Source organism: Ictalurus punctatus, chromosome 13 (genome assembly GCF_001660625.3).
Source record: "Ictalurus punctatus breed USDA103 chromosome 13, Coco_2.0, whole genome shotgun sequence".
Lineage (NCBI taxonomy): Eukaryota > Metazoa > Chordata > Actinopteri > Siluriformes > Ictaluridae > Ictalurus > Ictalurus punctatus.
The window spans coordinates 25,528,700-25,556,654 of NC_030428.2; the positions used below are offsets into that span (position 1 = coordinate 25,528,700).

Sequence of the window (27,955 nt, forward strand, 5' to 3'; positions counted from 1 at the left end):
TTGTCTCTATCTAACGTTGACAAGCGTGTGGCACGTTTTTATTTTCTGAATTAGTAAACACTTCTTTAGCATCTTATATGTAGTACAGTGCACCCATTGTCATGTGCAATGCAAAAAAAAAAAACAATCCACGATAAAAAAACATATGACCTGGCATGCCGAAGTCACACTGGCACTTTTGCTTGGCAAATCCCTCGTGTAGTTTTCTACAATCTGCTCCCTGTAATATCCAGAAAACTAACTAATGCTGAATCAGTAAACAGATCTGATTGTACGTTTATGATATTAAAAGCATTATCTGTGTGATATATATGACAATGGTGGTAGATTTCCTCTCCATTAGCACTGATTTGGCCAGACGGCAGGTGAGGCAGCTTTGTAGCTTTGATTTTTCTGGCTTTGTAGCATGCACGATGGTAAGAGCAGCTCAGTGAGGATGCGTTATTGCTCTGAAGTCCAGTTTGTGATGTGAACGAGCAGGGCGAGTTGGTTTGTAAACTCCGCCTTTTGTTTGCTTCACCTGTCGCAGTGATACAGGAAGTGCAACATGTTGATACTGACATTCAAATACTGAATATTCTGGAGTGCAAGTGGATTAAGAAAGGATTATCTGTGCATGCAAACGCTTATTTAAATCACGTATTCGTGTTTTTGTTTTGTTTTTTTTGTTTTTTTTAAACGCGATTTAGCCTTAGATCTTCCAGGTGCTTCGATTAGAAAACACCGTAAGTGACAACAGGCACATTTCCACCATACTGCAAAATAACAACATTATTTGTTAGCATTAAAGCAGCAGTTTGTAAATTTTTTTACAGCCCTCCACTGAATGTTAAGGAGTATTGCTTTTACAATGACAACACCTATAAGCCTTTCCTTCTACTGAAAATATGTTGCGTTTTAGGAAAAAAGGGCGGGTATACCTGAGCAGCTCTGTTACAGCTGAGGGCGGAGCTCATTTCTGGGCTGGAAAAATGTAAGCAGGAACCAGAAAGTAAAAAAGCAAACTAATAAACAAAAACAAAAAAACTAAGCAGATCCATTGCATGAAAATATTGCAAATGACAGTTTTTCTATGGTATCTTTGAAATTAGGTGAATGTTATAGGGATAGAAACACTTTTTAAAATTACAAACTGAAGCTTTAAGGTGTTGTGTGTGGCAGGCAAGTGGAAGCATGTACAAAGTATAATTACTGTAATTCCTGCAACTTTTTTTTTTTGACTCACCACTTGTGTTAATCTCGCTGATGTTTTAGTACTTGTAAATTGGTTAATCTATGAAGTTTGCGTTTCACCAAGAGGCTGATTTTCGCAAAAGCATCGCAGAGCAACAATCATTCTTAAATGGTAAAATGGACACGTCATTAAACACTCTGTCTACTAGTCTAGTAGTTAATACTTTACAGTGCTTTTTGGTACGAGTATGGAAATAGATCCAGGAACAAAAAAACGTTCTTGGAACTACAATCCAGCCCAGGAATTCAATTGTTCTTGCTTCCTCTGGTGGAAATGCACCTGAATTGACCGAGTTCCTGTGGTTTAAACCCTTGTAATTAACCGTAAAGTCAGAACTCCTATTTGAGTCAGACGTTCATGAAGCCATTTTAATCGAATCTACTGGTTTGTTCATCATGAGTGTCTTGCAACATGCATCGGTAAATGAGCGGCGTGAAGGCTGAAGAGAATGCCACTGCTGAGTAGCGCTCTTATTTGCGACAAACAAATTCTTCTGCTTTTTAGATCAGAGGGTGAGATGAGGAGTCGGCATGGGGAGTCAGATGCTGGAGGGACGCCTTTTACACAGCTAGTGGTCCGTGGCGTGTTTTTGGTGTGTTTTTCGGGCTCGTCCTCATGTTGGTGACACTTTGCTCATCCAGATTGATGTTGCTCTTAGAGGCATGCTGAAGCAAAGACTCCTGGGAACGCCAGTTGGCATCCAGGTAGAGCAGCTCTGTGGATCACACGGATCAGAGGGTAGGAGTGTTAGAGAAACTGGTTAATGCTATGCAGAGAAAAAACTGAAAATGAAAAAGATGGATTCCTTGATATGGTTTCCTGATTTTCAGCTGATGTTGGTCTGAAACTTTGGACCGGTTTTGACGTGTGTTACAGTACAATCCAGTTTACTGTCCATGTTCATAAGGCGACCGGACACCTAAATGTAAATAAGCCCATCATGATATCTGCCATAAAGTCCAAATGGGTGACAAATTAATGGAAAAACCAACATAAAGTTTGTTAGGAAGGTGCTGGACCACAACCAGCCTCCAAAACACTTCCAATAGCATCAATTCTCCAAGTCTCTGGAACTGTAATGAAGGAATCAACACTATTTTATGAAATAATTTCCCTCAGTTGGTGTTTTGACTATGGTGGTGAAGAGCACCGTCTAAGACATCACTCTGTAGTTCAGCAGGGATGAGATATGGTGAGTTTGAAGGGCATAGCGTATAAGTTACATCATTTTCAACTCATTCAATGACCCCTCGTGCCCTGTGGAAAGGGGCGGAGTCATCCTGGAAGAGACCACACCCACCATAATAGACCTCAGTGAGCAGCGTCTTATATTCGTACTTATAATAAGAAAGTCTATTGTGTCTAATGTCTAATGTGATTATTTTGCAAATTCGGTCCCTTGCCGTGGGCCCATACCTATTCCTCAACGTGAACAGGACACGAGTCCTCATCTGTCCATTCCATAGACATCCAGGAAGGTAGAGAGAGAGAGAGAGAGTGAGAGAGAGAGAGAGAGAGAGAGAGAGAGAGAGAGAGAGAGAGAGAGAGAGAGAGAGAGAGAGAGAGAGAGAGAGAGAGAGAGAGAGAGAGAGAGAGAGAGAGAGAGAAAGAGAGAGATGCGGTGATGGAAGGAAAAATGTAAACACACAAAGAAATAAAGAACACATTTAACAGCACAAGAGGAATTTCAATCAGACATTCACACACAAAAAGAAGCTGGACTAAGAGAGAGAGAGGCTGACATGTACAGAGATGACAAAAAACTTTGTGCATGGGGTGGACTGTAAGTGAGAGTAAAAAAAGCTATTCCCAAAAAGAATTACTAAGGCATTAAATAAGACTTATACCACAAGGCTGTTGAATTCTTGATGGGTCAGAAGGTGTTTATGAATGATCTATAACAGCAGCATCTATAACCATGTTGATCTGGTGAAGTCTATTTAGCGTTTATGTAAGGAGTCTCCAGTGTCAGAGCAGGTAAAGTTTATGAGTTTGGCCATAAGAACGTTTTTCTTGATAAAGAGCTACATTTCTTTTGTCTTAACTTCAAGAGAGACCAATAAGAGAGGCTGGTGAGGGAACGGCTTATGCTTATAGCTGCTATAATGTTTTATAATATATAACGTGCTATAATAATTGAACCTGTAAATGTAACATAACTAAATTAACATAACTAACTAAATGTAACCATAAATGATATAGTTATAAATAACCCTTACATACATTACATTATGTTAAAAGATGATTTGTTTTTAAAGGATTTTAAACATAGCGCTTGAACGAGTTTACTTTGCGAATCTTGTAATCATACATTATACATTCTTGTACATTATATATACAGTATGCAGCCAGTCAAAAGGGTATTTTAAAAAAAAATCACATTCATGTATTGTAAAGGGCGTTCTTACGTGCAACCTCATATATAATGACTCAGTTACTGCTACTGTTCCTGTTTATAAAGCTGACAATCTGCATTTACTGCATTTGAAATATTCCTTAGGGGTGCCAGTTATTTTGTCACATATCTTTTTAAGGTAAAGCTGTAATTGTACAAATGTTTTTTTTTTGTTGTTGTTGTTGTTGTTTTTGTTAGAGGATATGTACTGTATGTAGCTGTTTGAGTGGGTAATATTTATTCTCTACAATCCTTTTTAGATGGGGCGCCAATACTTTTGCAGTTGCCAGATCAGGAACTTTTTTTTTTTTTTTTTGGACAAATGTACATTTTTTTCCAGTAACATATACTTTAACGTCACATATAGTTCTTAATTCATTCATTCATACAGTGTGTTTACAATGAACTCATTGCTTACAATTGTTAAAAGAACTTGGAAAGACATTGACTGATGATGTAAGTGAGAGGCTGACGATGTAGAGACATGAAATGCAAAGCACATAGGAACAGGCACATGATGGATAAATGATCTCCTGACTGTCCTTTTGGAAACGCCATATTCAGTAAGAAGAGCGTACTCAAGCCTCTCCTGTCACGAACGTTGCCACTCACCAGCGAATTGGCCATCAGGAGCCTGTTCATTGTCCAGGCCTGTCACACAGTGGGTGTCAGACCGCCCCTGATTGTTATTGTCAAACTCTGGACAAGGCACCTCACTCCTCCTGCGCCCACCTGCAAGCGAGGTCAGAGGTCAAACAGAGCAGCCAGAGGCACAGCGGAGCACAGCAGAGTGTAGGGCGGGGATGGTGATGAGGATAAAGCAACAACATGCAGCATGCTAGGGGGTGTGATAACAGATGCACTCACAGGTGTCTATTCTCATAGTCTCACAAAATTAGACATTTCCTTCTTCACTTTGTATTTTCTATTTATTTGTATATTTGCATCTTGCATTTTCTTGTTGTTTTTTTTTTTTTCTTTTTTTCAGGCTTGTGTTAAAAGGTGGTGGTCTAGATGCTATTAAGAAACCCCATCACAGACGCGTCCATTCAGGAAAAATCCGGCAACCTAGGAGATGCAAACTACACACAGGTCATTTGCATAATCTGAATGATACGCCCATAAAATCCACTTGACCACCTGCATAACCCAAGCTTGAATACGATTAACTTTCCCTGTGTACATACTGATGTAACTTTTAGACTTAAGTCGCCATCAGCCCATGGAAACAGCACTGAAAAAGTTTGGCTTATGGTCGGCTGACAACGTGACACGATCAAAAGTAGGGATGGTGACTGGAAAGGAACGCTCGTCCAACTGACAACAAGCATACAGTACCATGGGGTGGGATTTAGAGAGAAAGTCTGTGTACGTAGCATTCTTTGTGCTCGTTTTTCCCGCCAGCACGATAATAAGGCATAAAATCACAGCATTATATTTTCTTTGTATTTTCATGACTAACGGCACAAATTATAATCTTGCAAAGAGGAGAACAATTATAAAAATGGGCAGGGTTAAATTGAATGCAGCAAGAGTAGCTCATCTAATGTTCAGTTCAGTGACATTTATGTTTTGACATTATCCTCACAGTAAAGCATGGTGATGGTAGCATCATTATGAACGTTATACTTGGCCTCTTGGGAGAGTTTACGATGATATGTTACTGGTCGAAATCCATCTTAATAGTTACTGATAGCCATTTTCTGTCTTATGTTTATGCTTTTATTAACCGTATGCTCCAAGTGTTATGACACGGTAACTGTCTAAGTCGCATTTAATATCTGAGTCATTTGTTCTCTCTTCTTATTTGTATTTCATTATGTAGCTTGTTGCATTTAGGTAGTTATAACATGAAGTCGCCCATTTATGTCAAAGTGGGGTGATGAATGAGACGTGACCTTTAAGGCTTTCATTGAATTCAGTAAAATTCCATACTGGTCTCAGTATGCAGTAATATGATAATTAACTATGTAGTAAATTATATAGCTTTAAAAAAAATAGAAATAAATGAGTAGATTTTTGAAAAAGAAATTCCCCACAGTCCATTCATTTGTGACCACAAAATCAGCAGTGGAGTGCAAATGTAGAAAACTGGCTTCCCCCCAACCAAATTAGTAACATGCCAGAGTTACTCAAGCAATGGCAATAATACATCTGCACAAAACTGGAGACCATGATGTGTCGGTGAGGCATGCGATCATAAAATTAGCATGTAAATGATGCTATTGCAGCACATGCAGTTCGTCGGGTATCATGTATCGATTCAGAAATCCATATTAAGATCACATAACATAGGCATGTAATAACAGAAATGCCACAAATAAGAGTGAGACAGACTAATATGCAAAGCCACATCATGCAATTTAGGCAATATTGTCTTGTCTTGGCTTTTCTAGTCTCCCAACTGGTCCAATAGTATGTCCAACAAAATGTTTGCCCTGTAGTCGAGAGATTGTGAGCTGGAATCCCAACGATGCCACAGTATTCGCGGCCAGGAGGATTGGCCAGGCTCTCTGGGTGAGAAGGATGGTGTTACTCTCTCGGTGTTACTCTCCCTCCCTTGTCTGAGCTCATGTCTGCAGAAGAAGCCAGTAAGTGTTTTTCTTCTAGTGTTTTTGGCTCTTCAATGATGTTGCGTGAGCAGCAGTTTGAAAAGACGCGGTTTCAGAGCTGCACATTTATGAGCAATTGTTAAGGCCTCAGCATACTTCATGTGGAAATGACATGTTGGAGGGATGCGCGATGACGAAACCTTTATTTCAAGCTTAAACGCTCACATGCTCGCTTCGGGTTTGTATTGACCGTCACATAAGAGCTCCAGTACTGCAGGTGGCGCTATTAAAAACACCATGACAATTTCCACAACTACAGGAAGAAGATTATAAAAAAAAATGTAATCATTAAAGACTAAAAGTCGTTAGACTCAAACCGTATATAGAACGTCAAATTAAGTTCAAAATCGCTAACGTAAGTAATCATTTGAGAGCCACAACAGTAACGATAACAAGCTACTTATGTACATTTGCAGCCAGCTGAGAGTTCGTCTCCCATGTTTTTTCGAGCTGAGAGGCTTCAGAAAACATGACGTCATTCCCAGTAAAGGAGCATAGTGAGCATCGATGCGACCTTGTTTTCACGGTGCACTACGGGATTTTTTATTGAGCGAACATTCCAGTGCACTGGAAGGATTTTGCAATTGAGAAAGCCCTTAAAATGGCGGATTCCCTAATCAGTGCCCTGATTACGACTGAACTAGGGAGCTGATTGAGACGCACTCTGCGTCTTGTATTAAATTAGCTTGGGCATGCCTCATTTGTAACGACTAATCACAGGCTTAGTCATGTACAGTAGCGTGCCACAGCGTTTACCCAGATGCCCTGTGCATGACACGGCAAGTGAAGGCTCCGCATTTCCATTTGTTCCACACTTAAAATATTCTTAATGGAAGCCATCCGATGTATGACAAGGCCATTAGCCCTCACTCTGATTGGGGGAGAGACAACTAGTGGGTGGGAACTGGTAATGACCAAAACTGGGATAAGATTGGGTAAAAAATAACAATCAGAGAGACAATCAGCTACAGCTAATTTTATATGGAGACGTATAATATCGAGGAGAGCTAAGGGACCGTCTACAAATTACATTACGTTTTACATTAAGCTGAAGGCACTCCATGTAATGAACAGTACACTAGGAATCATTAGATCATTCGATCATTAATTAGATATTCGCCATGATATAATTAGTATATTCAACACGTTTATAAAAAATACAACAAAATATATAACCTATGTTAATATACAAGAACAATACAATTTCATATAAACCATATACCGTATTTTGCGAAAGCCAACTCAAGGTAAAATTAGACCATTTATGTCTTAATAATGAGATCAGGATTGTGTCTTCTTGGTGAGTGTTTTGGTTTTTCACACACATCATGCAATTATTCATTGTAAATCACCTGCGACACACCCACAGTTTGCATGCACAATCTGTACAATCGCACATGCAAATTAACACGTAAATCAGCACCAGTGTGTAATAAATAAAATCGATCAGCACATGCTTAAGTGATGAACACATGCAGGACGTGCAGTCAATCACACAGAGGGGTGATTAAGCTCTTATCACAAGCCACATCTCTAAACTTTCAGTCGGTGCACTGTGTTTTATGAAGAATGTGTGAATGCGCCAGCAAGATGATGCGCTCTCTCTCTCTCTCTCTCTCTCTCTCTCCATCCATCATTATGCAGAACTGGATCTCGATTCATGACTATAAATCAGTCTCAAGCAGTGTTTAGGTTTACCCTGGTCTTTAGTAGGAGATGTACAGTCCTCCTCAGTGACATCGTTTCCCTGAGGAAGATAAATATTCTGTTAAATTCAGAGCGGATTATAAACCTGTGTCCTATTTAACCTTGTTTTAAAGGTAAACTCTGTGATATAACTGCACGATGAGATTCAATTCACCTCTGAATCCTGCTCTTCAGCGACTGCTACCATGAATCTGTGGTCAAGTGACTCACTGGGGGTTTTCTGCCCATGAAATAGAAATAAAATGATTTCTGTTTAATGATCGCTTGTTTTCAAATCCTTCCGTTTTATGTAGGTATATACAGTCCATTCGGGAAGGATTGGAACAGCAAGGCGTTTCTTGTTATCCGGGTGTGTTCAGTTAGATCGATTGCTTAAACAATTAATAGCTCTGAGCATCTGCTCTTGGTCTGAGCCCTGGATTTCACCTGTGAAGACTGCATTTGTTGTTAAAAAGGATAAACCAACATGAAGACCAGAGAGCTGTCTATGGGAGAAAAGCAAGCTGTTTTGAAGCTAAGAAAAGGCATTGCACAAGCATTGGGTATAGCCAATACAACAATTTGGAATGTTTTAAAAAAGAAAGAAACCACTGGTGTACTGAGCAAGCAGACATCGAACAAGGAAAACTAAAGCAGTTGATGACAGAATCATTGGGAGAGCTGTAAAGAAGCCATGTTCTAAGTGTTTAACACATCTAGATGTAAATATCTGATTTATTTTCTCATATATCTTCAATGTACAGCAAAAACAATAGAATTGGCCATGCTGTTCCGATACTTTCAAAGTATTGGAATGTATTAACATTTTTGGTGAGCTGAGAAATGTTTGTGACATTGTATTTTGTTTGTGGGAAAAAAACAATCTAGATCTAACGGGAAAAGTCAGAAACGTGTGTGTGTCAAGCACAGCATTACAACCCTCCCAACCTTCACACTTTTATCATCTGTATTAACTCCGCATTTATCATCTAAGTATAACAGCAGAGCCAATCTACATATGAATCTGGAATAATTGACAGTTCTGTGGGTGTTTTGAACTCTCTGATATTAAACAACCCTCTCTGGAAACCCCGCCCCCTTCCTCTATTTCACATTAGTAATCTTTTGGCTGGCGTCTCTTCTGATAAATGAAGTCAGCAACATGATTTTGCAGTCTCACATCGCCTTCCTGCTGGGAAACTGGCCGGCTCTCGGGTGTGTTCTGGTGGCGTTCGTCTCCCTCGGCCCCCGGCAGGTAGGAGCCGGACATGGAGGAGAGCGTGTCAGTGCTGATGCGTGAGTTTTGACTCTGTGAAGACGCCATGGACATGACAGACTGGGCCAAACTGCTGCTCACTGGGTCTGCAGGAGAAAGCAGAGGGGGTGTGAGGATGAGTGGTGTTCAGCATTTGTGTGTAGCATTATTTATCTGATTATCTGATTATTTATTGTGGAACAGATCAGAGCTGTGTTTGATCCTACCTTCAGGGGAGGTGATGGTGGAGGACAGCGGGGTGCCGCTACACGAGGACTGCTCTATCGCACCGCATGAGGACAGGGTGAGATTGTCGCTCTCAGGGGTCATGCCACACTGAAGTAAAAAAATAACACAGCTCAGCTAAACTTTGTTAGGACAAATGTGTGACTGATGAAACTGTGTTCCATCTGATTAAGTGTATTTTTAGGGCCCGAGCACTGAAAGTGCGCAGGGCCGTATTGTTTTCCTAAGGATTATTATTTGTTATTATTTTTCAAAGTGCTTGGGTAGCTCGGCCCAACAGGAAGCCAGCCATTTTGGATTTTTTGAAAACTCCTCCTTTTCATGTGATTCATGTGATTGTCACCAATCTTGGTCAACATTATGCCAAGACACTGAAGATGCTAAATTGCGAAGGGATTTTTGATATCTCGAATGATTTCGCCATGGTGAGGCAATAAATTTATCGCAAAAAATGGGAAACAGGAAGAGTCTCATATCTGAGTGCATCAAATGATTTAGATGAAACTTGAGCTATATGTTTGGTACTGGGGGCCGATCACATGGATGTGGCTATTGCGAGTCACGGTCATAGCGCCACCAACTGGCAGCAGGAAATGTGCGACATACAACAGACTTTGCAATAATCCTCTTATAGTTACCCGAATTGCTTCAAACTTGGTCCAAATCATGTCGAGACATGGCTAATGTAAAATCGTGAAAGAAGTCTTGATATCTTAAAGGGGTCATGTGATGATTTTAAAAGCTCATTATTTGGTTTAAGGGTGTAATAGAATAGGTTAACATGCTTTAATGTTCAAAAAACACATTATTTTTCACATACTGTACGTTATTGCAGTACCTCTATTCCCAGTGTGTCTGAAACGCTCTGATTGAGTCCCGGTCTCTCCAAAGCCCCTTCTTCCGAACAGTCCAGAGCACTCTGATTGGTCAGCTGAACCACTGCATTGTGATTGGCCAAAAACCTCAAGCATGTGTCGGAAATGTAACGCCCCTTACCATAATCGTGTGCTTCAACTTCCAAGGCTTCTAAACACAGTTAATAATGTCATCGGTTTTACCGTATCTGTCCGAGCCCGAGTCAGATTCTGAAAATGCGGACGATCGAGCAGATCAATCAGAACCAACTTTGCAAGCATGACTTGAGCAGAACGTTTCTCAGTGGTAAGTTTGTATTTTGTAACTCTATTACCTTTCAGATACGACGTTATAACGGTTTAATTTGTCTTCTTCACTGTAACAACTTTATGTGCTGACGTGACGACATAAAATACATTAAATAAATTAAAAATGTAAAAATTATGGTGGCATTATACAGATATTTCAAATTGTGACGTAGACTTTTGCGAAAGTAATATCTGGACTAGGATCGAGGCGTTTTAGGCAGGTCTGGAGCAGTGAAGATAGAATAAACCCCTTTGTGGGAGACTATGAGCTTTGTAACTTTGCAGATCTTATACATGAACATTACACACTATACAGATCCATTACACACTAAAGGAAAAGGAAAACATTAAAAAGCATCATATGACCCCTTTAAATAGTGTTACCGCGGTAACGCATCAAACTTTAATACTCTTTTCTTTGTATATTGTTGTTTTATTCAACAGCATTCACTTCACAACGTATTGTTTCCATACACCCACCGAGTAGTGATGGCACCGTAGTGCTTGGGCCCGTCATCGCTGCTTGCGGCTATATTTTATTTTGTTCTCATAGATTCCTTGAATGTGATCTTACTTTGTTGTGCAGTCTATAGTTTTTAAATTGTGTTGCATACAACTTGGGTGTGTAGAGCTTCATTTCAGTGCTTTTTCACAAAAAGATAATTTAAGCATAAAACACTGGGGGGCACGATTTTACATGAAAATAATGAACAAAGGGGTGGTGTGATGCCTCTTGACATGAAGCGTTATTACTTTAACCCCCACATCGTGTCAGTGTTTGCAAGGAAAGTGAAAAGTGTCTCATTCATCTTGTATTACTACAGTTTAGTACCTCTTGCTGGTCCATAGGCAGTTTCCTCCTGCACACCCGAGCCTCTGACTCACTGCACGACTTCTCATCCTCCTCCTCAGGCAGCACTGAGGAGTTCTGGGAATTCTGGGAGAGAGACCTAGAGGAGCACCAGATTGTTAATAAGATCAAAAGACAGACAGACAGAATCACATCCATAGACAGACAGAAAAACAAAGCAGACAAATGGATACAGAGATGGACAAAAAAAATAGATTACTATTATTGGCACACTTGGTAAATATGAACAAAGAAGGCTATGAAAAATTGTCTTAATCATTTAAAATTTGTATCCTTTGTGAAATAAATTCACAAAAATACTCTGCTCTCATGGATATTAAATAATTGCAAACAATTTATATAAAAAATCTTTGTTAAATGTAGGTGTGCAACAATTATTGGCACCCCTATTAATTCATATGAGAAACACACACACACACACACACACACACACACACACACATATATATATATATATATATATATATATATATATATATATATATATATATATATATATATATATGAAGTATATTCCCATTGATATTTAACAAATGTCAGTACACCTAGGTGACTAGGAACAGGAAATTGTTCAACCATGACTTCCTGTTTCACAGGGGTATAAATATGAGGTAACACATAGGCGAAATTCCCTTAGTCATTCATAACAATGTGTTACACCAAGGAGTATAGCTGTGTTGTGCGGCAAAAGGTTGCTGAGCTTCACACAATGGGAAGTGTCTATAAGAAAATAGCACAAGCATTGAAAATGCCCATTTCTACCATCAGGGCAATAATTAAGAAGTTCCAGTCAACTGGAAATGTTATGAATCAACCTGGAATTGGACGTGTGTCTATATCGTCTCAACGCACTTTGAAGAGGATGGTTCGAGTGGTTGAAATATCTGACTTGAAACTCATAGAAAACCTGTGGGGTGAACTGAAGAGGATCTGGAGAGATTCTGTATGGAGTCACGGTCTCAGATCCCTTGCCATGAATTCTCCAACCTCATCAAGCATAATAGGAGAAGACTCAGAGCTGTTATCTTGGCAAAGGGAGCTAGCACAAAGTATTGAATAAAGGGTGCCAATAATTGTTGCACACCTATATTTAACAAAGATATATATTTTTTTTATAACCCTGTGTTTTGTTTGCAATTGTTTGATATCCATGAGAGCAGAGTATTTTTGCGATTTTTTTTTAAGAAAAGAGCAAAAGGTTAAACAATAAAGGCAATTTTTCACAGCCTTCCATTTACCAAGGGTGCCAATAATAGTGGAGTGCACTGCAGATAGATGGATAGATAGATAGATAGATAGATAGATAGATAGATAGATAGACAGACAGACAGATAGAGGGCTGTATCGGGGAACCGTCAGTGTGTCACTCACTTGGAGCTGCTCTTCTTCACCTTGAGGCCTTGGCTGGAGGTGATGGAGTGCTCTAAGTGAGACAGCGAGTGTGTGGCGGTGTGATGACTCGCCGTGCCGTACGCAGGCAGCGTTCCAGAGATGTGAGCTTTTGTCAGGCCGTGCAGTGCAGGAGCGCATGGTGAGGGGTTCAGCGGGCCGTTTAGAGCCTCTAAAAGAGACACAGCCTCGAATCCTTGGGGAATGTGTTCAGCCGCCTGAAACAGAGGAACATCAAGCAGCAGCTGTAATATACACAAAACCCTCCTCAGGTACTACATGTTCTCTTTATTGTAATGGATATCCCATTGACCAGGACATTTTATATATATATATATATATATATATATATATATATATATATATATATATATATATATATATATATATACAGCCACACAGGTTTAACATATATTTTTAAATACATTAAGATCATTATTGGCTACATAAACCGTATTTACGGAATTGAGTCACACAAAAGTTCTCATGCACTTACTCAAGGTAGCATTACTACTGCCTAAGGTTAGCTCTTAATGAATAAAATCAGCACGACAAGCATGTTACATGCACCACAAAATGTGTCAGCATACAGAGTCCACTCCAGAATTATTGGCACCCTTCGTGAAAACGAATAACAAACACAGTGAGTTAAATTCACCGAGTTTAAACATATGTGGACGCTGCATAGTTTTATTTGAATACGATATCTTTTCGATTCATAAACTGGTGTCTTTGAGTAGTGTTTCTGCAGAACATTGGTTGAAAAAGTACTGTCATGCCACAGTGTTAATATTTGATGATATCTCCTCTAGAAAGAAACACAACACCGAGCCTCTTCCGGTAATTTCCAGCAAGGAACATTACACAACGTTACAAGCTCGTTTGGTCACACCCAACCACAACACCTAAATTATACACCTAAATTATGAATTCATGTTAGAGGTACTTGGTGATCATGCTTGGTGATGTATTTTTTGTGCATTGCTCGGTTTTTCGTGCGTTTATTCCCAACAGCTTGTTAGAAACTACTAGGTGTCCTCTTTTCATGGCGGATTATTATCGCAGATTCTCTAGGGTGCCGGTGATTCTGGAGTTGATCGACCTTGTACCGCAGACTGCTGTAAAATGAAGCTGTGTCTCTCTGAGTGCGCCACAGTGAATCAGTGAGCGTATTTAGGTAACAGCATTAGCTGGGGTTTGAAACGATAGAAAGCGTAAGGCTGTAATTTAGTTTGTGATTCCGTATGCAGGAAGGCTTTCAGTGATAAAAGTGCAGGTTTGCTTCGTTACCGAATGCTCCTCAGAGTCTGAGGACTGGGAGGTGATGGCTGGATTGAAGCCGGTAGTGGAGACGGGACTCAGCTTCCTCCTCAAGGCTCGGATCTGCAGCAGAGCCCGAAATGCTGTGGAAAGCATCGAGTAACAAAATGCACTTGAGTGAATGAAAGTGAATTCAAGCGTAATTATGGTAGCTCTGTTAAGTTTAAGTTAAGTTTCTATGTCCGTAACGAAGGGCTAGTTTAGCGGTTTACGGTCAATGTGTTTGTTTACTGTAATGTATTTTTGCATTAAATTAACGTGAAGAAGACGTCTCCTCACGCAGGCGGCAGATTGGGCAGCAGTTGGCTTGATAGCGCAGTGTGTCTGCGCAGGCATTGCACAAGCACAGGTGTCTGCAGGGAAGGATGAGTGTGTCGCGCACATCAGACAGACACACCACACACTCCGCACTGTTGTCGCTGAGCTCATCGTCAGCCACCTGTTGGACCACAGTCCACGATTTACCTTCCAACTAGTAGATAGACATTTTGATATTCAAATGGTATAGACAAGACTGAGACAGGTAATATAATGGATATAACAGGTAGTGAAACCATAAAAATAAATAAATAAATAAATAAAACAAAAAGATTGAAAAACAAATTAAAACAAATTTATTGGAAACAACAATGGCTGCGTCCAAAAGCGCATACTGTGACTTTTTTTTTTTTTTAATAACTTATGACTTTTATTAAACTATATAACGGACGGTGATATTTGGAAAGTCGCTAAAGTTCGTCCAAAAAGTCGCTAGATTTGTTGCTAGGCGCTTTCTTTGCAAAAAAAAAAAAAAAAAGTCGCTAAAAGGGGTCTGAAAAGTCACTAAGTTAGCAACACTGGTCTGCAGATAAAAGGCAGGCTAAGCTCCGCCTCTCGCCAGCAAAAAGAAAATACAGAGGGAGAGGGAACATGAGGTTTTTCATCTATTTGAAAAGCAATAAAAACACACAGAGTACACAAATGATGCCCTGTTCGTGGTTGTTTTTCTCAAAAACATTTTGCGCCCCCTTCCGATGTCTCCCCTGGGTTGACAACCGCTGCCTTATGGGATAATGCAGTATCCACAGTGTCCAGTGGTTCCATACTGCAGAATTTCGGCGGAAGCAGTAGGTCATCCGGGGATTTCTTGTCTACTGTTTTGTGAATACTGAGAATTCGGACATACTACACCTTTGGCGTACTGCTTTTCGCCTACTGTGTAGTAGTATAGTAGTAGGGATATTCGGACACAGCCAGTGTATTGGAAACATCAGTCCTGGTCTATCTCACAGTGTTTACTTAAAACAAGTTCCCATAAGTTTCCCATTGATCCATTTTTCCAAAAGAATGACTTACTTTAGATTCCTGGCTGTTGTATTTGTTTTCTATGCCATAAATCTCCTGAAGCAGGTAACTAACACCATCCACCTGAAACACCATGAGAACATTTCTATCAGAATGTCAGAACTGCCTACCTGACATATTTTCAGGATTATAAGTTGGGTGTAAAATGTAGATTCGATTATTGTATAAGTTACAGTAATGAGAGCGTGGCATAGATGTTATTTTCAAGATGTGGAACAGAGGAATTTATTTGTTGTCATTTCATAATTTATACAAGAAACATGAATTCATTGATGATCATTAATAAACCATGACTCCATGCTTATACTTACACTATATGACCAAACGTTTGTGGACATCTGACCAACGTTAAACTGACCAATGTTAAACATCTCATTTCAGATTTAGTTCCCTCTTGTTGTTATAATAACCTCCACTCTTCTGGGAGGCTGTTCACTAGATTTTGGGGCGTGGCCTTGGGGATTTGTGTTCATTCATCCACAAGAGCATTAGTGAGATCAGACAGTGATGTCGGGTGAGAAGGTCTGGGATGGAGTCTGCGTTCCAGTTCATCCCAAAGGTGTTCAGTGGGGTTGAGGTCAGGGATCTGTACAGGACACTCGACTTCTTCTAGTCCAACCTTCTCAAATCATGTCTTCATCAAGTATTGTCATGCTGGAACAGGTTTGGGCCTCTTAGCTCCAGTGAAGGGAAATTGTAATGCTACAGCATACAAAGACATCCTTTACAATTCTGTACTTCAAACTTTGTGTCATCAGTTTGAAGCATCACAGGAATTACATATGGGTGTGATGGTCAGGTGTCCACGATCTTTTGGCTGTATAGTGTAGTTTATTTCCCAACCTTAAATTAAAGTGTTAGCAAAAGTATTACTTATTACGGTTTTGTCCAATAATAATTGTTTTATTTGAATCATTTTTTGACCATTGATAGAAATTAAAATGGCTTTGAGAGTGACTTTATCTAGAATGAAACCAACTTTGCCACATTGATATTAAGTGTTTTTTTTTTATTTATTTTTTAAAAAATCATTCTGAAGTGCTCAAAATTAAAAACTAGAGTAGTGGTACTTTCAGTATGGCTTTATTGTCTTCTAATTGTTGTGATTTGTGATATTCAGGAAATTGGTGACTGCCGTATTTCTGGTTTTGCAATCATTGCAATTATTGAAGTGCGTGATTTTTATGACACCTATCAGTAATTTTTTATATTTCCTAAAAAAATAAGCAACTGGTTGCTTATTATATTGCTTACTATATATTATTTTCCAGTATATATTATTGCCAGGCTGTATAATGTGGAAAAATGCTATAGAATGCTGTCTAAGATAATTATACAATCAGGGATCTTACCACTTGCTTCTGCTTCAGAGGTTTCACACAGTAGCTGTCATCCATATGCTATAAAAAGAGAGAAGGTCCAAGTCGTTGCACATGCTTTGGAATTTGTAGTCGTGTTTAATTTATGATGAACTATTTCATTCTGTGAACGCTAACGTTACGGCCAGCTAGAAATCCTACGTACCTTCTCAAAGGTGGCGAGAAGAATGTGAGCGTGTCCTAAATGCTCTGTAGAAAAATGAACGAATATACAAAAGTAGATTAGCGTGCAAACGTTAATGTAAAGATAAGCGACTCGACTCACCATCTCCTTCATCCACCACCGCCTGAACCACCATGGGGAAAACTTCTTTATCCATGTCGAATAAAAGCTGAAAGATAACACATTCGCATCACTAAACTCTCTTTGTGTTTGTGTGTGTGTGTGTGTGTGTATTGAAAAGCTCTGTGCTTTGACTGGATTCTGCAAAATGTATAAACGTGACTGTGAAAGCCAGAAGGCACACACTCCTTGGCAATCAACTGTAAATTTGATTCTTGTGTGTATTATTTTCTTCCTATACAACAGCGCTGTTTAATTCTTGATTCTGATTGTTCAGACTCATTTTCTATAACTTTCTCTGACAATAGTGCCGGCTGCCATGCGTATCACAAGTTTATACAGCATTAATGCGCTCGATCGAATATGTTATCCTTTCTATAGTAACAGCCCGTTAAAAGAGAATTGTATGGAGGATGATCCACATAATCTAAGACTAATAATAAGCAGGTTTCCTCTGGGTACACCGGTTTCCTGCCCCAGTCCAAAGACTTGCATTGTAGGCTGACTGGCATCTATAAATTGTCCGGAGGGTGTGAATAGGTATGCGATTGTGCCCTGCGATGGGTTGGCATCCCATCCAGGGTGTCCGGGATAGGCTCCAGGCTCCCCCGCAACCCCGCTTAGGATAAACGGTATGGAAAATGGATGGATGGATGGATGGATGGTTGGAGTAAAGTGCCAATTTGAAGCAAATATATATTTTGATTCAACACTTGAGAAGAATGTATTGAGAAGTCAATACAGACAGACACTGATCCAAGTGTGAAAATGCTCCCTCACACATAAATGCACTTAAGCACACGTATTCTTGATTAAAAAAAAAAAAAAAAAAACCTTACCTCCTCGTCTGACCACTCGGACAAGTTGACAGAATGCGATGGTAAGCAGAACTGCTGGCAGACGCCTCTCTTAAAATGCACCGTCTCCGATTTCAGAGAGCTGTCCTGGGGCAGGTATCTGTCAATATACAACAAGCAGAGAGCCGAACCATCAACCATCAGCCTATTATTAGAAAGAGTCCTTTTGACCTCTGAGCATCAGTGAACAGCCCATATTAAAATGCTGGAAATGTGTAAAATGTGCTTTAGACTTTCTTAGGGCCATTAAAACTGATATAAAGTATGTCGTTTTAGCTGTATTTGTGTCATGTGACAATCTTTTCCTTCATAAATGTGTTCTTAATGCTTAAACATGCTTGTCCTGGTTTGTATATTTTCGGTAAATATACTGTGTTTGCACTGGTGTTATTGGGAGTAAACATCATTTTTACCCTCTACTTATTTCACTCACACTGGCACACCATTGTGGAATTCCTCAGTGGCTTGGTAGTAAATAGTGATGGCAACTTGTGTATCAGCATCGAAGGTAAACTCAATGTTGTAGCAACTACGGCTCTTTCCGACCTCGTGCCCGGGCAACTTCATGTCTTCTCTACATCTGTAAACAGATTCTTAGTGTTTTTAACTCACCAAAAGAGGTTAACTTAACAACTGCTTAAAACGTGCTGTCTGGTTGGAGGCCTCACCTGACCAGTCGGAGAGTATCTTTTCGAATGTTGACGAGACTTCGGAGGGTCTTCACTGGCTCGTGAGGTGGTGGGGCGGTATATGGGAACTAAAGACAAGTGGAAAGAAAATATTTAAACGGAATAGGAACTGCTTAAGTGTCGGAACGGTATTAAGGAAAGGCTACTGCCCAATGACTAGTCTACTATTTCTTTGCTCTTTATAAACTAGCGGTTGCATAAACTAGCCAACTAATACATTCACTTGTCGCCACCATGGAGATGTCAACTAAGTGCGGAGGTAATGAAATGTAGGCAAACAGTAAAGAAAGCTCCTTTAAGCCCACTTGTGCCTGTTCCCAAAGGAATTCCTACTGCAGTGATTTTTGTTGTCCTTTAAACTGAATCAAATTTAAGTAAAATTGTACTGTGTCATAGTGAATTCTGTCATGAATTCTGTCAGCTCGTTCGCTGCGTCTTCAAATGCTACCGTGGCTGGAATTGAACATGCCGGCTTAACTCCGGGGTCTCTGGAAAAACCTCCCAGACACCTCTGTAGACATCGCATCTTAGGCCCTCCATCTTAGGAAGGCTGCTCATTGATCTATAAAGAGGTCTATATTAATGGACACAAGCTTCCATGCTTCAGGTTCAACCATTCCAATTTTACAGCCGTGTCTGCCAGGTCATCCATCGAAGTTCATTTTAAGAATTGGGTAATATGATACAGTACACAGATTTATCATTTTGCACTTTTATTTTTTATAATTTTGCACACTTCAATCTTGCATATTTATTTTTATAGTGTAGTCTGAAAAAGCACTGAAGCTGGAAATGTAGCCTGTTCATTGACGCTTGAAATTCGACGCGTTCTTATCAGCATCTAACTGCAGTAACAAAATAGCCTGAAAATAGCTTTATCAATCAGTTTTTGATTTAACTACGAAAAAGATAACTAGTCAGTTAGAATTTTTTTTTGATTTGGTCGACTAGTAAATATGAATAGTCGTGCAACCCCTACTACGTATTTGTTACTGTTTAGAGGAGCAGTTTGTTACTTTTAATCTCTTAAACCCGAAACGTGATTTGCAGTTGCAGTGACAACACTGACAAGCTTTCCCATTTATGATTACCTTATGATTACCTCTTAAGCAAAATGTCACCGATCGGAGCAGTTCCTTTCTGGCAGGGGGTGGAGCTAATTTAAGTGTTTGTAAAATTCATATTTATGTGCTATAGAAAACTGCAGTCTGAAAATGAAGAAATTAGTCAAATCCCTTGCATGGCTATACTGTATGTGATAATTTTTGTAAGGTATCTTAGAAAGGATTTACTTACAATAGCTCTAGAAATACTTGTAAACTTTACAAATAGCAGTTATAATTTTTATTGTAACATTTCAGCATGTCACTTTTTCTCCAGCTCCTTGGCCACATGCCTGGATAATGACTGATAATGATAATGAGTCTTTATTGGAGCAGAGAGGGTTAAGGGCTTTGCTCAAGGGCCCAACAGTGGCAGCTTGATAGTGCTGGGGCTCGAACCCCCGATCAGTAACCCAGAGCCTTAACCGTCAAGCCACCACTTCCCCCAAATCCTTGTTTAAACCCATGTCTTGTTATACTGTTAGCACAGTAAGTGTAGACAGTAATTATCTTATTGCGTGTAATGTTTCTTTACAAAGTCTTGCTTGTGTTAAAGCGACAATCATAACGTTACTTTCTCATAGTCCTCATTTCCATGGCCCTATTGACTCAATTCTGCTTTTTTCCCTTTCGTTTCCAAAGTCTTACTTCTGTTTTCTTTTTTATGATTTTATACAAGTTTACATGCTCCTATTATGGATCATAACGTGACAACCTTTTTTTTTTTAAATTTATTTTAAAAAAGCACTATGGTTACATCTTGTAGCCTGTAGTTTTAACTTATACACACGTTGCATGCACATTTTGATCCGTCTTCCCTGTTTAAACAGAAGAACTGTCTAATGAAAATCTGATGAATGAATTATAGAACTTGTATATTGTTTGTTAATATGATTTATAGCACAGCATATCTATGTGTGTGTTTGTATGTTGCTTTAGAAAACCACATTTGACAGATTTGATGGAGAGACAGTGAGCTTTTAGGTCAGGACCAGTCATGTCTCCCTCCCATCCCCATCCCCCTAAAAGCACAGATTGAATGCAACTCTTGTGCATTACCCGCATTAAGCTGCCCCTTAAATCCACAACATCACCAGGCTGTCTACTTAGAGAACGGATAAGCTGTTAACACACACTACAGCCATACAGTACACAGTCACATAAACCCATAGATAGCATGTTGAGTCCATATTATGCAAGTCATGCAAATCCCACATTCCAACCCCAGGTAAACAACAAACTGTATAAATTATATGTTAGTGTACTGTATATATTTTAAATGACATTCTGAACAAGTACAATCTAGTACCAGCTTGAGGTAGAGAATTTTGTATCTAAGGTTTACTGTCATGTGTATTTTAGTAGACAATTTACTAAGCCCAGAGATGGTAAGTTACCTCAATTATCAAGGTCAAGCAGGTTGGATTATACCATTAAATGCCATAGTAAATATTTTTTTTATAAACATTACTCAAGTCAAAACAAAAAAAAAAAAAAGACAGCTGGATTTTTAAAACATGACTTTAATTCTTCATGTAGTAATAACTATGAATATGAAATGCAGTGAGTGTAACATTTACTGGAACTGTAGCAGGGCGTTGTAGTGCAAATCCATAATTATAGTACTTTATATAATTTGCTGTAGTGTAAATTTAGTAAATGTATTAATAAAGTGCTATTTGCGTTAGTTATATTAGTAAGTACATTATATTAGTATTTTAGCAGGTATTGTTGTGCAAATCAGTTATTATCGTGCTACTTGCTTAGATTACGTCAGTAACTATATTATATTAGGAATTTAGCAAATGTTGTAGCGTAAATTTATTTATAAAGTGCTATTTGCTTTGGTTATATTAGTAAGTACATTATGCTAGTGTTTTAGCAGTTACTGTTGTGCCAATCAGTTATTATAATACAATTCATATTCATATATTATATTGTATCCATAAGTAACTACCTCATAATAGAATATTGTTGTGCAAATAGGTTATTATAGTGGAATTCTATTAGTATCTACAATATATAAGGAATTTAGCTGGTATTGTGAAAATCAGTTATTATAGTGCAATTATCCTATACTATATTAGTACCTATAATATATTAGTAATTTACAGGTATTCTAGAATACATATTATAGTACTAATAGCTTAGAATATATCTGAAATACTTACATTTGATATTTAGCAGGTAGTGCATATCAGTTATTATAATTATATTAACTTAAGACTTTAAGGTTTTTGATTCGCAGAAAAACAGAAGACAGGCTTTTATTTGAAATCTTCAAAATATTGTTTTAATTGAATAACCATGGCTCTAATTTTCCTTGGTAAACAGACAACACACAGCCTTAGTCTTAGGCGTCTTAGATTACAGAGATTGCAGTTTATTGCTCTGGACACATCTGCAGTCCTCATGCCTCCCTGCAGCAGGACTATGGAATGTTCACGCAGGTGAGCAGGAACCCTAGGCATCTTTCTTCAGGTGTTTTTCAGAGTCAGTAGAAAAGTCTCTTTAGTGTCCTAACTTATTGTAACTGTGACCTTAAGAACCAATCGCCTGTAAACTGTTCGTGTCTTAAGGACTGTTCCACAGGTGCATATGCAATAATTGTTCATGGTTCATTGAACAAGCATGAAAACATTGTTTAAACCCTTTCCAATAAAGATCTGTAAAGCTTATTTGGATTTTACAAAATCATCAGTCTCCTGAAAAAAGGATGTTTCTTTTTTTGCAGAGTATGTATTCAAATATTCCAATCATTATTAATAATTTTGTATTATCAGCAATACTTTTTCCACTGTATGTAATTGAGGAAAGCATTTTAAAATTTATAAATTTTCCACATTTGTCAATTTAAAGCTTTATATGATCCACAAACCATAAAAGGCTGGTTTCCCATACAATGATTAAGCCTATTCCGAGAATAAAAAGAAATTTGAATAGTGAATCACTAGTGCCAATTTAATTTAAATGTAATCTTAATCCACATCCAGGAAAATGTATCAGAGTTGCAGATATTTTCAGATCTGGCCCGTGGGACTGATTAAATTATCACCTACTCATATCATTTGTCATGATCCATAAAATATCCTTTCCCATCTAGTATTGTACTAGTACTAATAGTATTTTTGTATATTTTAAATACTTTATATTTATTTAGCAAGTAGTGCAAATTAGCTATGTTATTATCCTAGATTATAGTAACAAGACAAAAATGAAAACTGAGGACACACTAATCATCATGCACAGCTATTTCATTTTCATTTCTGAACTTAATAAACTAATGTTATGAAATCCCAATCCAGGCCCTTTCAAACAGCAGACATAACCAGTGGTACAGTAGGTTGATTAAGAAAAACAATCATATGTAATTAGAGTAGTGTATATTTGAAATTTGATTACTTTTTTGACATAAATGAATTATAGATAATTTATTCCTAATTTATAGTGTGTACCTATAAACCACGTAATTACTCTTACTCTGACTGAGAATGCGTCAGTTGCATTTTCTCAATTGGATTGTTGCTGTAAATCTAGTGTTCCCAGTTAACTGTAGGACTGCTACGTAAACATAAAGCTAAATAGTTGAGGCTAGATCGCATTTCTGAACTTCAGTCATTTAATTTATTATCAGTACTGACTCACATTTATGCAATAAGCTACTGATATTTATAATAAAACACTGAAGCAAGAATGCACAGGAAAACAGGTGATGAAATCCTGCACACGCTGAAACATTTCCACTCGCATGAATGTGAAATATTGCGATGTATTAAAAATTTTATTCTGATTAAACTCTATTACAGTCTTCATTCTGTCCTTTAGAATTTCATAGCTTTTGGAAAGGAACTCCACGCTGCGCTACATCTTGTTTAAGTTATTAATAAGCATCTTACTGTAACTGGTCTGTTTCCCAGGAAGTTGAGATCTGTGTTCTCTCCAAACAAGTAGCCCTCAGGATGGGTCGAATCAAACTTTTCTCCTCCCATGATGAAATGGCTGGCAAAGTAGCTTCCTGCACACAAAAAAAAACACAGCAGAGCCATTAAAAAAAACACCAACAGGCCAAAAGTAAGCATATGATTTTTCAAAAACTCATTTAAATAAAGTAAATTTGCCTACAACCAACACAATACAGCAACAACACATTTCCCCCAAAATAGTCTTTGTTTAAAGTGATGTAATTTTATTTTAATATAAGAAAAACCTTCATCCCCATGGTGATAACCGTCTCTGACTATGACTAATTAAAAATATATATATATATAAACTCAATTACAAATTTAATACACCTTTTATATTTTATAACAGCCTCAGGGACTTCTGAATGTTTGAGCCTGGTATATGTGATAAGGGTTGTAATAAAATCTACATTATGAATGGATATTAAATATAATCTGTATCTTTAAACCAAATATGTTGTATAGATAGATAAATAAGTCTTTTGGTCACAACTCTTCATCACAGTTTATCTAAGCCAGGGTTTCTAGAAAGACCCCATTTGTGGATTTGTGGATAGTAAATATTACTGCAGCCCCATAGTGTAGACTGTCTGATTGGCACTGCAGAATGGTTTGATAGCGACTGATCATTAGCATGACGGCATAATATTGAATTACCACACATAGAATACTATTTTAACTGATTAAATGTTTAAAAAGAATGCACGAAACAAACTAATTGGATTTTTAAAAAATCGAAATCACAAAGTAGCTACAAATACACAACTATAAACTTTATATATAACTACGGACGATATATTTGAATGAAATATAATAAAATATAGGAACTATATATGTTCTATAATGTGTAATGTGCGATGAGAAACAGGAGGCAAGGGTATGCTTTGTTAGAGTGAATATGGGAGTCAAAATACAGGCAATCTATAATCTCATGTCAAAACAAGCAATGACAAAAGCAGGACATACAATGACGCACAAAATTTAGAAATCAAAGCTAAGACAACAATGCATGATAAGAGTTTGCGACGCTGCAAATAATTAGCATGGTATCATAGACAAATGAATCAAAGAGTATCACAGAACAGATGAACACAAACAGGTAACAAACCAATGACAGGAAACTGGCGGAGACAGGACTAGGACAAAAATAACTATAAACTTTATATATAACTATGGACTATATATTTGAATAAAATATAATATAATATAGGAACTATATATGTTCACGACGCTGCAAATTAATAGCAAGGTATTATAGACAATATATTTGAATGAAATATAATATAATATATTAACTATATATGTTCGGTAGTGTGTATTAATCAAAATGAATGTGTGAAATGAATCAAAGGTTAACACAGAACAGGTGAACACAAACAGGTAACAAATCAATGACGGGACACTGGTGGAGACAGGACTAGGACAAAAATAACCTAGGTCGAATTGTGAATACATGTCGGTTTTAGGAAACAACATGTAGAAAAACAAACCAGGCCTAAATGGTGTTTGTGAACGTCAGATGACTGTTTACATTTTGCACACTGTGATACTTAACTTGATATCGGTGACAAAACTTTGATATTGTGACAACCTTAATACTATGTGTCTACTGTATTTGATTATTAAAGCCTCTGACTAAACATTTGTTTATAAACTAAAAGTGTTGACGTTAATACATGTGCAAATTACATAACACTGAGATATGAGAACCACAAAGCTTGACAGATTTATTGACGCTGCAGGCTGTGCTTATGTCTAGCCTTAATCTCTCTGTGACAGTATTTCCTGAAGAAACAAACCCATGTGTGTGAAATTAAAAGGGAATGTCCTGACAGGATTATTCCGAGCAGATATTTCTGTTTCGCCATCTGCTAATACTGATGCCGTTATTCTACATCTGTTTCAAAGATGGCAGCGACATTTGCAATGTAAAAATAAGAACGATGTTCTCCCAGGAATATTACTGCAAACTGACTTGTGTGCACATAAGCACATTCCTTGATACTGAATGAATGCCATTACAGATATTTTATGCCATAGTTAGCGTGTGTTTTTAAAGTTTGACAGTACTATCCTGGGAGAAGAATTCTTGTACATTTATTCCTGATTGTTTAAGCTGAGAAGACACAAAGGGGTGATAGGATACAGCAAATAGAGGATAAAGAAAGAACTGCCATGGAGAAGAACAAAGAGATGGATGAATGAGCAGGTAAAATGGATCACGCCCCAGTGGAGCAAGTCTGGTAGTTTAATACACACATAATTACATTTAATATCATGCATAATTGCTGCTAAAAAACAGTTAACAACATACAGATCCTTTTATTTAATTGATGTGAATCAGTAATATACAATTCACTGCAGTATGCAGTAATCATGCAAGCTCTAACAGCATGTAAGCCAACGGTCTATGAGTTTACACAACAGTGTGATTCAGTGATCATGACCCGAAATCACACTAGTCACTGATAGATGGCTTGACAGGCGCACCGCTGTCATAATAATGAAATAACAGTAATTACATGAAATCAGTAACATATATGCAGCGGTGGTATGGTTGAAGGTAAAGTGGTAAAGCTCACACACCACCACACACACTGCGTTAGCTGTTACTACTGAATATCTGCATGGTCTCTAAGCCAGTGAATGATTCCCATCAAAAGCAGCTGGTACGGGCCTGTCTGCATCAACTGTGACAGCCTGAATGAGTGTGGTGCGGTGGTGACATATGGGATGGAAATAACTTCCATCTGATTATTTCTGGTGTGGGGCTATCGATTGTCAGAATAAGACAATACACTGAACAAACTACACACCAGCATCATTCCTTTGTTCTTTATCTACAGTTATAATAATAATAATAATAATAATAATAATAATAATAATAATAATAATAATAATAATTTTTGGGAGAAATCACACATCAATGTTATAATAATATATAGCAATATAAATCATTCATACTTAAAAATCTGCATTAATATATTAATAATGATATACAGTATTCAAATATTTTAAAGAAATGACCACGTATGTCAAAAAAGTAGCTATAATTTTAATAATAAATATACATTTTACTATTATGTGTATAATAATAATAATAATAATAATAATAATAATAATATATTGCTTACAGAGCTCATTCTATTGTTATTTTCAAGGTTTGTTCTTAAAGGCTAAAAAAAAACATGTTTTCTATTGTTTTAAATATTTTATGGTTATCCAAATGATTTCATAATTATAATAACTGGATATGATGCTGTAATAAATTTTATCATAATCTACTTTAAATATAGGCTATTGGGCTACTATTTACATCACATATTACAAGTAATATATTTAAATCAGCTTATTACATCATTGACTACAGCATCATATCCAGTTTTTGTAATTATAATCTGAGGTTTATTATTATTTTTATTCTGTATTATTTTTTTTATTTTTTATTTTTTTGGATAAACATAAAAATATTTACAACAACAATAGCCTAGAATAATCTATGCACCTCTGTAATCTCTATCTGTATGCCTTGTTAAATATATTACTATTCACATCTTCCCTGTAATGAATAAATCAGTGTTGTCCTCACCGCTTTTGGGTGGATATCTGTACACGGAGTTGGATGGGATGTCCAGCTCCTCCACTCCAGCATTCTGTCTGCTGGTTAAAGCTCCCATTTCTCTCCAGCTCTCTTCTCCCTTCAGAAAGAAAAGCTACACTTCTGATGGCTTGCGGCTTTCAGTGTTCATGAGATTGGAGTCGTCCTGAGCCCCTTGTTCGGGTCCTGTCCCAAACCCCTGCGCTGCTTTTCTCTCTCCTGTGCTTAAGCTATCTCTTGGTTTGCAGCGGCATGGTTCAGTCCGGCTGCTGCGGCGGAACAAAAGCCGCTTCTCGGTAACGGGGACGGGATTCCCGGGATCAGCCGGTTATCCGGTCCATCGTGTCCGGTCCGGACTGCGCGGTGATGCTGAGGCTTTTTATCCGAGCCCTAATGGCCGCTTCTCCTTCTGACGTCACACCGTAGAGCCGACCTTCCCAAATCTGTAGAGCACTGCAGTGCAGCCAAGCCACCACACACACACACACACACACACACACACACATAGACAGTCATCACTTCATTATTACACTGTCCCCATTTCCACTACTGACCAGTCACATTTCATC

The 27,955-nt window shown here is 38.0% G+C and overlaps 1 protein-coding gene across 3 annotated transcripts; it reads right to left on the reverse strand.

The window, feature by feature from the left end:
• On the reverse strand, nt 1-27,812 carry rnf157 (ring finger protein 157). 3 transcript variants are annotated; one of them, XM_017482656.3, is made up of 20 exons: nt 27,378-27,812; nt 23,723-23,841; nt 18,703-18,791; nt 18,468-18,614; nt 18,017-18,134; nt 17,160-17,226; nt 17,040-17,083; nt 16,868-16,915; nt 15,507-15,578; nt 14,451-14,610; nt 14,142-14,254; nt 12,834-13,069; nt 11,424-11,541; nt 9,410-9,518; nt 9,108-9,289; nt 8,103-8,168; nt 7,940-7,988; nt 4,242-4,361; nt 2,651-2,685; nt 1,837-1,949 (listed from the first exon to the last, which is right to left on the reverse strand). In XM_017482656.3, exons 1-19 carry the CDS (start codon nt 27,463-27,465, stop codon nt 2,651-2,653), a joined length of 1,980 nt encoding a protein of 659 aa, XP_017338145.1. In that variant the 5' UTR covers nt 27,466-27,812; the 3' UTR covers nt 1,837-1,949. The 3 variants fall into 3 exon arrangements, with proteins under 3 accessions (XP_017338144.1, XP_047015417.1, XP_017338145.1); XM_017482655.3 differs by lacking the exon at nt 2,651-2,685 and having other exon boundaries at nt 1-1,949; XM_047159461.2 differs by lacking the exons at nt 2,651-2,685; nt 4,242-4,361; nt 7,940-7,988; nt 8,103-8,168 and having other exon boundaries at nt 1-1,949.
• Nucleotides 27,813-27,955: the final 143 nt, after the last annotated feature.

Excerpts from the sequence above, each read along its gene's own strand:
- rnf157 (XM_017482655.3), bottom strand. The coding sequence starts at position 27,465 with ATGGGAGCTTTAACCAGCAGACAGAATGCTGGAGTGGAGGAGCTGGAC. Across the intron at positions 16,916-17,039 it reads TTCTCGCCACCTTTGAGAAG|CATATGGATGACAGCTACTG; the intron begins GTACGTAGGATT and ends CTCTTTTTATAG. Across the intron at positions 11,542-12,833 it reads GTGAAGAAGAGCAGCTCCAA|GTCTCTCTCCCAGAATTCCC; the intron begins GTGAGTGACACA and ends GTGCTCCTCTAG.